General features: G+C 37.9%; 1 protein-coding gene across 2 annotated transcripts in view; it reads right to left on the bottom strand.

Annotated features, from left to right (window-relative positions):
• HECW2 (HECT, C2 and WW domain containing E3 ubiquitin protein ligase 2) overlaps nucleotides 1-13,625 on the bottom strand; it is a 449,194-nt gene that overhangs the window by 103,469 nt on the left and 332,100 nt on the right. For both annotated transcript variants that reach the window (XM_069070166.1, XM_069070167.1), the window contains one exon: nucleotides 7,601-7,786. In XM_069070166.1, the coding sequence (XP_068926267.1) occupies nucleotides 7,601-7,786 (186 nt within the window). The remainder of the gene's footprint in view (nucleotides 1-7,600; nucleotides 7,787-13,625) is intronic.

Here is a 13,625-nt window from a genome sequence, read left to right as displayed (position 1 = left end):
TTTTTTTTTTTTTGAGTTAGGACTCCGGCTGAGCACTGCCAGGGGCCAGAGCTGCTGGGAGCGCTCTTCCAGGACGCTGGGTGGTTGCTGTGAGTGGGGAGAGGAGGACCTTTGCCTGAGGTAGCCTGTTCTGTTTTAAAGGCTTGAAAATGTGGGTGCTTTCTACTTTATCTACCTGTGCCAATGTCATAACTACTCTGATGGCTTTCACTTTCTGGTTTTGGGACTCAGTCTTTTGGTATCTTAATAAATTTTCTAGTTTATTTCCCCATATGGCAAACCTGATGTATTTTATGATGGATAATTATATCAGCATATTTGTAATCGCTATAAGCATTGTGAATATGGCATTGCTGATACACCTCCCCACTCCAAAAAAAAAAAATCTGTCTGGTAGCAGAGCTTTTTTTCTGAGTTCATTGATGGCTTGTTCAATTTCTTCTTCTAATAGAGGGTTATTCAAATATTCCTATTTCCTCTTCTGTTAATTTGGGTGGTTTATATTTTTTTGTCAAAATTCATTCATTTCACTTTGGTTGTCAGTTTCACTGGTATATATGAGGGCAAAATAACTCCCAATAAGTGATTTAACTTCATCTTTATTGCTGGTACCATCACCTTTTTCATTTTTTATAGTGATAATTTGGTTTTCTTTTTAAAAAACCAAATTAGCCAATGGTTTATCTATTTTATTGTTTTTTTTGCCATAAAACTGTCTCCCAATTTTATTTATTAGTTTAATGGCTGTTTTGCTTTCAATTTTATTAATTTTTCCTTTTATTTTTCTATTTCAGTATTTAATTGGAGATTTTAAATTTGTTTTTTTTCCCTAGCTTTTTTAGTTGCATGCCCAAATCACTGGTCTGTTCTTTCTTTTCTTGATGTAGGCATTTAGAAATATAAAATTTACTCTAACTATTGCTTTTTCTATATCCCACAAATTTTGGCATATTGTCTCATTGTTGTCATTATCTTTAATAAAATGATTGATTGTTCCTATAATTTGTTCTTTGATCCACTCATTCTTTAGGATTAGATTATTTAGTTTTCAATTAATTTTTGTCTATGCTTCCAAGTCCCTGTTTTGCTGAATAAGTTTTATGAAAGGAAGTAATTTATAAGAAGGAAAGAAGGGAGGGAGGAAGAAAGAAAGGAAGGAAAAAAGGAACAATGAAAGAAAAGAAGGGAGGAAGAAAAATGTAAAGGAGATAGGGAGGAAAGTTGGGAAAGAGAAAAAAAAGAGGAAGGCGGGAAGGATATATTAAATACTTGCTGTGCTAATTACTTTATAAATATTGTTTCATTTAATCCTCACAACAATCCTGTGAGGTAGGTGCTATTATTATGCCCATTTCAAAGATGAGGAAAAAACAGTAAAAAAAACAAAACAGTCAAAGCTAAGTGACTAGCCTAGGATCACACAGACAGTCTGAGGTCAAATTTGAACTCAGATCTTCCTGACTCAAGGCTCAACAGTATCTACAATGCTACCTAGCAGTCTAATAAGGCTAGAAAAGTTATGTACAGAAGTGACACTATTACAGGTATCTTTTTTTATTTATTCAGGAGTTTCTAAGATATTAGATTATTTTTCCCTCATAAAAGTTCGCAGTTAGTGGAGTGTGACATGATAAATGACAAATATCAGAACTTGTATGAGCATGCTATCATTTATTTAGGGGAAGGGGCAGCATCTGTGATTGCATTGGCATAAGGCGCTCTCAGGTGAGCTAACTCCCTTTACCAATGCAGGTCAGAATCTTCTCTTCAACTTCATAGTCTAAGAAAGTTGCCTAGATCACTGAGAGGTTAAATGACTTCCCAATGTTCACAGTCAGTGTGTGTCACAGGCAAGCCTTGAACTCACGTCCTCTTCACTTCAAGGTCAGGTTTCTATCCTGTCATACCACCTCTCATCATTTATTTACCTATTCTCAATCAGTGTCCTTGTACAGAGGATGTAGCTCTCCCTCCTTGCTGCCATAACTTTCTTTTCTTCTTCCTCCTGGCTCCCTACTACAACACGGGCCCAAGATTGGTCCTCTCTTTTCCCTTTCTCCCTCATTCCAATGGCCTCTTTATCCCAGAGCCCCTGCTCCTTGGCAGCTCCTGCAACCAAAGCATCCAGGATAGTCTGAGAGAGCTACTCCTCTGAAATGTGGAAAAATCATAGAAAGGTAGCTAGAAAAACATGAGTACAACTCCTTTACTTTTCAGGTGAGAAAAATGAAGCCAAGAGATGTTGGGCCAGAAGTGGAATACAAGTCCCCTGATCCTCAGTATCCTGCGTTCTTCTTGCTTCAGGATACTCAAGAATTATATGATATCTTCCTTGAATTCTCTGAGTACAAAGTCCCTTTATTAACCCTTTCTAAGTATGCCTTTACTTATAAGGTTTAATTTTTAAAAAGAGAGAGAGAAGGAAGGAAGGAAGAAAGGAAGGAAGGAAGGAAGGAAGGAAGGAAGGAAGGAAGGAAGGAAGGAAGGAAGGAAGGAAGGAAGGAAGGAAGGAAGGAAGGAAAGAAGGGAGGGAGGGAGGGAGGAGAACCCAAAAAACTTTTTTAGTTCCTATTCTTTTGACAGAAAAAAACCTTTATGACACTTCAAAAGGACCATAGCTTTATTCTATACATAGAACAGCTAGGTGGCACAGTGGATAGAGAGCAAGGCCTGGAGTCAGGAACTTCCTGAGTTCAAATCTGACCACAGACACTAGCTGTGTGACCCTGGGCAAGTCACTTAACCCTGTTTGCCTTAGTTTTCGCTTCTGTAAAATGATCTGGAGAAGGAAACAGCAAACCACTCCAGCATCTTTGCCAAGAAAACCCCAAATGGGGTCACAAAGAGTCGCACATAACTAAAAAACGACTGAACAACAACAAAGAACTGTGAAAGAGAAAAATTATGACACTGTGTTTGTCTTCCACAGTGGGTCAGGGAGGAGAGAGATCCAGGACCTGGTTTTGATAACCATGTGGTCTTGGACAAATCATTTAACTTCTCTGAGAATCAGTTTACTTATCTATCAAATGAGGGGACTGAATTTGATAAGCTCCAAGGTTCCTTCAAATTCTAAATCTATGATACTAGGATTTAAAAAAAATTGTTAATATTTACAAAGAATTCTCTTCACAATAATCCCATGAAGTAAGAAACGAAATTGTTATAAGGAAACTTAAAATACAGAAAGTTAAGTGACTTGCCCTGGGATGGTCCCAGAGAGTACTCATGCTTCATTCCTTCCTGGCTGTGAGGACTTTGTCACAATGTCCCACACCCCAATCAGAATGTAAGATCCTTGAGGGCAGGGATTGTGTTTCTTTTTGATTATATCTAGTCTCAGTACTTAGTACAGTACCTTGAACATGGTAAACACTTAAATGCTTGTTACCTACCTACAGACCATGACACTCTACTGCTTCTCACAGACTTCTAAGGAAGGCTGGACAGGTTTCATTTCCATTTCATATATGAGGCAAATAACATCCAGAGAGATTAAATTGCTTTCCCAAAGTCCCATAGCTAAGTAGTATAGCCAGGACTGGGATATAGGTCTCTTGCTTCCTAAGATTGGGTCTTAATTCTTACTACATCATTTGCCACACAATTTCCTTAAAGTTATAAGATTAGCAAACTGAAAATTATCCTGTTGAATGAATATATATAAAAACATGCATAACTGTATATATGTGTAATGTTCATGTATATATACACATACATATAAATATACACCTACATACACACACACATATATATATATATATATATATATATACATACATATACATTTATACTTTTTTTTTTTTTTGCCTTTTGGAAGGCAATTGGGGTTAAGTAACTTGCCCAAGGTTACACAGCTAGTTTTTTTTTGTGTGTGGGTGTTAATTGTCTGAAGCCGGAACCAAATTCCGGTCTTCCTGACTCCAGGGCCAGCGCTTTACTCACTGCACCACCCAGCCACCCCTGACATTTATACTTTATACCCACTCCCACTCCCACCCCCATTGGAACTGATTTTTTCCTTCTAGATATTCCTCTGAGCAAAAACTAACAGACAAATGGACTAATGGTCAGATTCAGCCAAAAGCTGCAAGTATTGAGGATCATTAAATAACCAACATTTTAGTGACAACAAATACTTATTTCTTACTTAAACCTAAACCTGCATATTATCACCATGATCCAGATTCCAACTGACCAGATATTCTTGATTCTCTCCCTCCTAGGAAAGGCAAAAATCACTGCACCTTTAGAATAACATGCAAATGGATTTTATTTACCTTTCTAATAAGTGGCTTCCTTTCTCATAACGTAGTTTTCCATTAGAAGCAAATCAAACTGTATCACATACATCAAATAATACACCTTAGATCTGACAGGCACACACATATAGTGTATGTCATAAGCTCAGCCTAGACAAAAACCAACACTGTCTCTTCTCTCTCTCTCTCTCTCTCTCTCTCTCTCTCTCTCTCTCTCTCTCTCTCTCTCTCTCTCTCTCTCTCTCTCTCTCTCTCTCTCTCTCTCTCTTTCTCTCTTCCTATCCAGGGCCATTTCATAGGTATCTTGATCTTGAATGTCAGCATAATAGCAGGATTAATTTAGTTTCAAGTAGTAGAAAAAGAAAGTTGGTTCCTTTACACTCAGCATTACAGATTACTTGTCTCTGTGAGAAAGTTGTTGTTTTTAAACATTTAGTAGCTGCTTGCTATATTCCATAGTGTCAGACAATCACAGGTTTAGAGTTGGAAGGGGTTGCAGCAATCATCAAGTTCAATTCTCTCCCTTCCATTTTACAAGTTAGAAAACTGAGCACCAGAAAGAAGTTAAAGTAACATGACTAAAGTAATAGAGATATCAAAACGAGCCAAGATTCGAATCCGGTCTCCAACTCCAAATCTAGCATTTATTCCACCATATAATATATCTTAAAATCATATTTAAATATGTTACTTTTAAAATATTAATAGACAAGAAGAGGCTTGGTATCTTTGGAAGTTCTATGAACAGAAATACCCAAGCTGGAAAAGCACTAATATCCTAGAGCTAAAAGTCAAAACATAGACGAAGTAGAAGAAGACTGGTGTCTTGGGGTGAATGAATGTTGGGTCTTTTCTGACTAGGGAATTGATCATGACTGAGGAAAATGAAGTTGCTACTATTATTCCCATCTTTCTTTTTAAAGGTTTATCTTGGTAGCTGGCAGTTACCAGACGAGCAGGCCCCAGGAGATTATAGAAAGATATCATCCAGTGAAATAATTCCCCAGATGCTTGCTGACACCAGCAGAAAGAAATCCCAGATAGGGATTTTAGCTAAGGTATTAGTTTAAGTGCTTAATTAAAGGTGTGGTGCCTGAAGGGGCACCATCTGTAGGTTGAGGTGCTAAGCTTTTAGGTCTTTCTGGTTCTGGGTAGAGGCTTCTTATAGGAGATGCAGCAAACTCTTCCAAACCTCTAAGAGGCAAAATAGCTTGAGGCCTTCTCAAGTCAAAAATGCTAGCAATTTATAGCGTCAAATATTCACAAGGCAAAACTCAGAGCTGTTTTGTAAGGAATGACTGGGAGAGTCAATCTGAATTCTGTACAAGTATATGTGTGCTTGTTTTTATGTATGTATGTATGTGTGTGTGTGTGTGCGTGTATGCATATGTGTATGGGCACTAGACTAGAAAGAACTTTCTAATCTAGTAGCATCTTCTCTGTCCTTTAACTTCTTAAGAAGAGAAAAGGGGAATATATAAGGTAAAGAATATTACATGCATACCCACAGTACTGTGTGTATGGTCCTTAATATTGGTCCTTAATAATGGTACTTAAAAAAAGCAGGTCCTTAATAAAGGCTTGCTGATAAATTGATTAGTAATTTACAGAGAAAGTGCTGATACACACACATATATCTCTGTGTGTGTTTATGTGCATCTAGGTATACATGCACATACAAATATATATATATATATACACATATATATGATCCCACATATATACATCTATTTGTTGTTGTTCAATTGTTTTAGTTGTGTCCAACTCTTCATGATCCTATTTTAGGGTTTTCTTGGCAAAGATACTGAAGAGGTCTACCATTTCCTTCTCCATTTCATTTTATAGATAAGAAAACTGAGGCAAATAGCATTAAGTGACTTGCCCAGGGTCACACGGCTAGTAAGTGTCTGAGGCTGAATTTGAACTCATGAAAATGAGTCTTCCTGATTCTAGGCCCAGAGTTCTTCCCACTATGCCATCTAGCTGCCCTATATAGAGATATCCCTATTATTTATCCAAAGAACCCTGTAGAGATTCCTCACCGTCTGGTAGTAAATATTGAAATTACTGGTATAAAGTCCTTTGATATGCAATTTACTTCAATACATATTTATTACATGCCTAGTAAGGGCAAAGGCACCATACTAGGTACTGAAGATTCACAATGAAGAAACAACAAAGTCTCTGCCCTTGGACAGTTTATAATCTAATAGGAGGATATATGTAGAATGTAAAAAAAAATCCAGATGTGATTAAGGAAAATTTAAGAAGGCAGAAGAATTTTTAGCTGGAGAGCCGACAAATAGAGGACTTAGAGCTATAATGGATCTCAGCAGCTGTGTATCCAATTTACGCCCAAAATAAAATCCCTATTACCATTTAACCCAACAAGTGACCATTCAGCCTCCACATGAATAGGTAAAGGAGCAGGGGCCCTACCACCTCTTGAAGCAGCCTATTCCACTTTAATAGTTTCTTCTGGCATCCAGCCTAAATGTGCCTTTGTTTGACTTTGACCCTTTGTTCTTGGATCTGTCCTCTGTGATAAAAAAGCAGGAGTCTAATTGATCAGGGAAGACTTCATAGAGAAAGTGACACCTGAGCTAGGTCTTCAAAGTACAGGAAGATTTCCACAGGTGGACCTTAGTAGAGAGTATATTCCAGATAAGAGGCTTAGCTCTAGTAAATGACTACACAGAGTGAAGGGTGATATCAGAAAATGGCTTGTAATCCAGTTATCAGGAAGGTTGGGAACACAGACAGTGATAATATGAAAGGTAGGTTATATACAAACTTTAGAGCAGAGCAACTTGGCAATTCAACCCTATTATGGGGGCACACATGCAATATTCTTTGCCCTTTTATCTTCCCTTTTCTCTTAAGAGGGTAAAGGACAAAGAAGGTGCTGCTAGACTAGAAAGGAAATTTTTTCCTATTGAGACCACACTTTCTTAAAACAACAGATACATGATAGATATTTGTGACACAAACAGAGCACCTTATTCTATGAAAATGAAAGTCATAACTCTTGACATAAGTCATAGGAAGGATATAGTGCATACAGTCTTCCATGCTGATAGATTGTAGGTAGGAAAAACAGAACAGATGGAATGGGGGGGTGGTCATTTTGCTGGAAACCAACTCATAGCTCTCTTCTCCACATTCCATATGCTGTATCAGAGCAGGACAGTTCCAGAGACCTGTCTTTCCCTAATACCACCTGAACAGCAGTGGTAGGGTAGGTAGGGGCTGTGAAGGACCAAAGTGTATATGGCACAAAAAGAGAAAAACAGTTCATATCCAGCCAGTCCCCCCAACACCCTGCTTCCTTCAATTACCTTGCCCTGGTGATCATGCTTCATTTCCCAGCCCCGTGGCAGCTCCAGTTGCTTGTTAGCAAACATGTTGAGGAATCCCACTAGGTCTCGATTATGCTGGTAGCGTTCAAAGTGGTGAGTGTCCCGCCGGACTTTGGTGATCATGTGCTTCAAACACGTGTTGTTTGTAAACATGCGATAGGCACTCTAGGAAAAAAGTAGGAAGAACCAAGGGTTAGTCCATATCAACAGGTATGTTCAACAGAAAACAAAGAGAGAATAAAACATCTTGACTAAAGTAACCTGTGAAGAGAAAAATTCAATTCAGCAAACTAAGTATTAGGAGATGCCATCTACTCTGGCCCTCTTGCCATCAGTCCTGTTGATGCACTTCCTGGATGACCATTCCCTGGTAGATTTAATACACTCACATAACCTACTAGATCACACGTCTCCATAACATGCTTCACATCCTATACTATCTTGCCATCTGCAATAATGTTGTGTTTACTATCCCCATCCTCGTCCCACTCTGTCAATCAATAAACATTTATTAAGTACCTACTATGTTCCAGGTATTGTGTGAATGCTGGGGATACAAAAAGATGCAAAAGATAGTCCCTACCTTCAAGGAGCTTACAATCTATTGAGGGAGACAATAAGCAAACAAATATGCACAAACTATTCCAAAATAAATAAGAAGTAAGAGAGGGAAGATACTAGAATTAAAAGAGTTTAAGAAAGGCATGGGCATCTAGATGGCAAAATGAATAGAGAGCCAGCCCTAAAGTGAGGATCACCTGCCTTCAAATTAGGTCTCAGACACTTATTAGCCATGTGACCTTAGGCAAGTCACTTAACCCTGTTTGCCTCAGTTTCCTCATCTGTAAAATGAGCTGATGAAGAAAATGGCAAGCCATTCCATTGTCCTTGGCAAGAAAAACTCAAATGTGGTCACAAGGAGAGTCAGGATTTGAATGTGTATACTGTGATTCCAAACTGCATGCCCTTTTCTACTATATATACTAGGGCAGGAGAGTATTAGAGCAGACTAGGTAAGCGATGATGAAAGCCTGAGGTAGGATAGTGGCAGTGAAAGTAGAAGGGACTGGATAGATATGAATTATAGAAATATAATAGATAGGATGAGGCATTTTATTGGTTATAGATGGTTAAATAGCAGAAGAGTCTATATTACTCAGAACCTAGACAATAAGACAATGATAGAACCAACAAGAAAAATCAAGAAGCTGGGGAGAAAGACAAGATGTTGGCAAGAATATGATAAATTCCATTTTAGACATTTTGAGTTTGAGGTGTCAAGACATTCCATATCATAGTTCTTAAGTATAGATAGATGCCCAAAGTATATCCTTTGCTCTCTTATCTTTGCTCTCTACAATCTGTGACTTGATCACCTCATCATCACAGATGGGTTTAAAGATCGTCTCTAGGAAAGTATCTCCTAGATTCACATATCCAGCCCTAACCCTCTCCTGAGCATCAGTACCACTTCACAGATTAGACATTTTGAATGGATGCCCTATATGCATCTCAAACTCAACAAGTCCAAAACAGAACTTGTCTGTCCTTTCCCCACAAATCCATCCCTCTTCAAAACTTTCTTATTACTACTGAGGGCACAACCATCCTTACAGTTGCCAAAGTTTGTAATCTCAGTGTCACCCTTGATTCCTCACTCTCATCTCACAAATCTAATCAATTACCAAACCTTGCCTCATCTTTTGTACATATCCCTTTCCCTTCACCCGGACAACTGCAAAAAAGGCCCCTAACTGGTGACCCTGATTCAGTGAAGTCTTTTTCCACTCCAGTTCATATTCCATAAAGCTGCCAAAATGAGCAGCAGCTGACATGGCTGGTTCAGCCCCCCTCCATTGGTTAACATGCCCCATGCACAAGAAAATCATGCCTAAATCGTGCTCTCTTTAAAAGTATATAAGGAGCCAGCTTTCTTTCCCCCCCCCCGCCCCAGATGCCACCCGTGCGCCCCGCCTTTCTTAGAATAAATTGTAAGTTCTCTCCCTCGCCTCTGGTCTCTTCAATTCCTCCTGAGAATACAACCTAAGGCCGGCCCTTAGGTTAGGAGAGTGAGTAGTCGTTTACAGTAGTCTAGTGAAAAGAAAGGAAAAGGGAGAGTCAGGACACTAGAATTCCAGTCCTTACTGTGCTATGAACTAGATGGATGACCCGAGGTGAAGTCTTGCTCTAGTTTCCATTTCTTCACTTGCTGAATGAGTATAAGTCTCCTATCTCTTTCCCATGAGAAGAAGGACCAAGAAAGATGAACTAGAGTGAGAGAATTTAACTAATTGACCTCTCCATACCCTTTCTGACTCCAAAAATTTACTGATTCTATGTCAAAGTATTTAAAGGGCATTTAAAAATCAAAGTATTTAACAACATTAAAGATATTGTTAAAATATCAGGTAGCAGTATACTCTTCAGTATAATGTAAGCTCCTCGGGCAGGGACTGTTCTTCATTTTCTCCTTGTCCCCTGAAAGCCCAGCAAAGTGTCCTGTATGTGACAGATGTTTAATAAATTTTCATTGGATTTTATTGGACATTTGAAGTATTGTATGCATAAGGCAGCTAGGTGGCTCAGTAGAGAGCACTGGGCCTGGAGTCAGGAAACTGGAGTCAAAATCAGGTCTCAGACACTAACTGGCTAGGTGACCCTGGGCAAGTCACTTAATCTCTGTTTGTCTTAATCCACTGGGGAAGGAAATGGCCAACCACTTAAGTATTTTTGCCAAGAAAGCCACATACAGAATCACAAAGAGTCAGGCACAACTCACCACTCAACAACACAACAAATATATGGTACAAAGATGTAATGACTACTGGATGTTTAAAAAAGAAAAAAAAATACTTATCGGTGGAATATTTAAACTGTATCCCATGACTTCTGGAGAGGTGAGGATGGGATGGTAGGTAATTAGCATCAGTATCAGTAACACTACTGTTTGGGAAGAGGTCCATAGTATTCAGATCACTGAATGAAGGGTATAAGGTAGAGGCAAGGAGAATCCCTTCTAAAACATCCCTAACAAGTGATCATTTAGTCTTGGCTTGAAGATCTCTAATTAGGGGAAATCTACTATTGCCTATAATTGTTTGAAAGTCTTTCCTTAGGTTGGCCATAAATATTGTTGTTCAGTCAGTTCAGTCATGTGTGACTCCTTGTGACCCCATTTGGGGTTTTCTTGGCAAAGATACTGGAGTGATTCGCCATTTCCTGCTCTGGCTTATTTTACAGATGAGGAAACTGAGGCAAACAGCGGTAAGTGACTTGCTCAGGGTAACACAGCTATTAAGTGTCTGAGGTCAGATTTGAACTCAGGAAGAAGAATCTTCCTGACTCCAGGCCCAGCAAGCTATCCACTGCACTACCTAGTGCCCAAGAACATAAATATGCTCTACAATTTTTACTTGTTGATCCCAGTTCTGCCCTCTGGCTCCATGGGGAAATCTATGCTCACTCTCATCAGAGGTCTTGAAGCAGAGGCTGGATTGCACTTGCTGGGGATGTGGGAGAAAGGATTCTCAGTTGGGTACAAGTAAGACTTGATTTCTGAGGTCCTTTACAACTCTTAATTTTGTAAATAGAGATTAAATTAGCAGTGAAGTAAATTAGCAGAGGGAGAGGAAGAGTTCCCTGGGTAGAACCAAAAGAATGGGAAAGTTAACTTTGGCTTAGACTTTGCACCATAAAGAATGGAGAGAAACTAAAACATTCAAACCAGACCAATTAAGGACTTTGTAGCTAAAATTCAAGCATTTAGTCTCCATGTTGTATGTAATGAGCAGTCATTGAAGGCCAGAGACAACATTACTGAAGTCATAAGGGAGAAAAAAAGGAATGCTTTCTCTAGTACAGGAATTCATAATTCTTTTTAGTACCTTTGGTAATATGTTAAAACCTATGTACCCCTTTCCAGAATAAAGTTATTAAATTCATAAAATATAATATATCAGTTTACAAAGGAAACAATCATATTGAAATATAATGATCAAATTATTTTTAAAAAAGTTTACAATCCCTAGGTTAAGAATTCCTGCATTAATAATAATAGATTGGTTGATAATAATAGATGAATAATAATTAATAATAGAACCCTAGGTTGGGTTCCAGATAATACTTTTCCTTAGATATTTCCTTTCCAGAAATGGAAACAAAGAAGTTAGATCTTGATTTTTAGCCTAATGAACAAGTGGATTAAAAATGCATACTCACAACTTGTTATAAATTAATACTTTGTATTATTTTTATTTATTGTCTTATCCCCTTCCTAAATTACAAGCACCAGGAAGGCAGAACTGTCTGATCTAAACTCTGTATCACCCTCAGTGCTAGTGCTATAATTTACAAACTTAAACAGGTTAACTAAGTCAATTAAACATTGTATGTTCCAAAACCTAAAAATAGCTTTGCTATACAGACCTTTCAATAATGGCATTTTTGGCATAATAATAATGGCAATAAAAACAGTATTTTACATTGAAAATTTACCCAGTTCACTTGTAAATTGAAGGAAAAATTCACTTCTTCACATACCTATTGATTGTCTATTCATCTGAATTGAAAATTATTTATTATTGACACATATTTAGAAGAAAATATGGGATTCTAGAAAAGTAAATATTTTTTCTCCTCCATAAAGTCCTAAGGGCAGCCTTGATGTTGTAATCAATGTATTTCTAAAGCTCATTAAAAGCCAAAATAATCATTACTTAGACTTGCACCATTCTCTCTTGTATACTGAAAATATTTTTTATTAATAACTATAATCAAATGTATATACATGTCATCATCAAAAAGCAGATTTCAAAATATAAGAATGTAATATAACTCCACCCTGCATTGAAGTAAGGTGGCTAAACACAAATCTACACATGTTGGAGGTAGTTTGATTATAACCAGCAGAAGGCCATGGCATTTACAACTGCATATACAAAAAGAGGCAGTTTTTCAATCAAAGAAACATAATTTAAGGATGCTTTAGAATTAATACATTAAAATGAGTGAATTATTCTTTATGAAACCATCAAAGCTTATGAAAACATAAGCAATACAGTAACACAGGAAAAAGAGGATTCAAAAACCATCGGGTTAAATCCTATCACCTTGTTCTATACCTTCTTTTGTTAATCCAAAAAAAGGAGAGGATTTTCCCCTGTGAAAAATCCTGGGGCCATCAACAAGAACACTCAAGGTAATTTCCATTGCCAGCTATACACAGAAGGTGAGAAACCTTCCTAAACCAGCCAAAATTTAAATCATACAGGCCTTAGTAGCAGAGGCAGCTTGTGATTTCAGAGGGAGAACAAGTTAACAACTAAAAAGGTTCCTTTGGAAAGAGACCTTAAGAAATCAAGAAGGGACAAGTAAGCCAAAGGAGCTGCAAATAAAATCTTTGGCAAATGGCTTGTGTTTATAAGTTATATGAGGAGACGAAAAGTACATAGACTATTGAAAAGCTAAAATTATGTTACATGTTCACAGTCATAGGATCATAGATAGAGAGCTGAATAGGGCCTCAGAGGTCATCCAAATGAAACCCTTCATTTTATAGATGAGGAAAGAGAGGTTTAATGAGGTTAGCTCACCCAGCAGAGGTCATAGGGCACTAAGCAGCAGTGTCAAAATTTTTTTTTTGCTTTTTGGGGGTCAATTAGGTTTAAGTGACTTGCCCAAGGTCACAGGCTAGTTTTTGTGTTAAGTGTCTGAGGTTGGATTTGAACTCAGGTCCTCCTAACTCCAGGGCTGGTGCTCTGTTCACTGTGCCACCTAGCCACCCTGCAGTGCTGAAATTTAAATCCAAGTCCTCTTACTCCATTTCACTACATGGTATGATGAAAAAAGCAAGGTCAGTATTTATGCCTAAAGTTGCAGAAATTTATGCTGAAAATAAGATCAATTCCTCCTGAGTTAATAAATGTTCACATAATGAAGTGCAATACTGACTTCTGACCTCAGAATCATGTTGACAATCTTTTCTCTTGATATCTATCTTTATCCT

Source organism: Petaurus breviceps, unplaced genomic scaffold (genome assembly GCF_028583685.1).
Source record: "Petaurus breviceps papuanus isolate PSGF00001 unplaced genomic scaffold, PetGlider_PUasm1.0 90804, whole genome shotgun sequence".
Lineage (NCBI taxonomy): Eukaryota > Metazoa > Chordata > Mammalia > Diprotodontia > Petauridae > Petaurus > Petaurus breviceps.
This window is presented reverse-complemented; position numbering and strand designations above follow the sequence as displayed.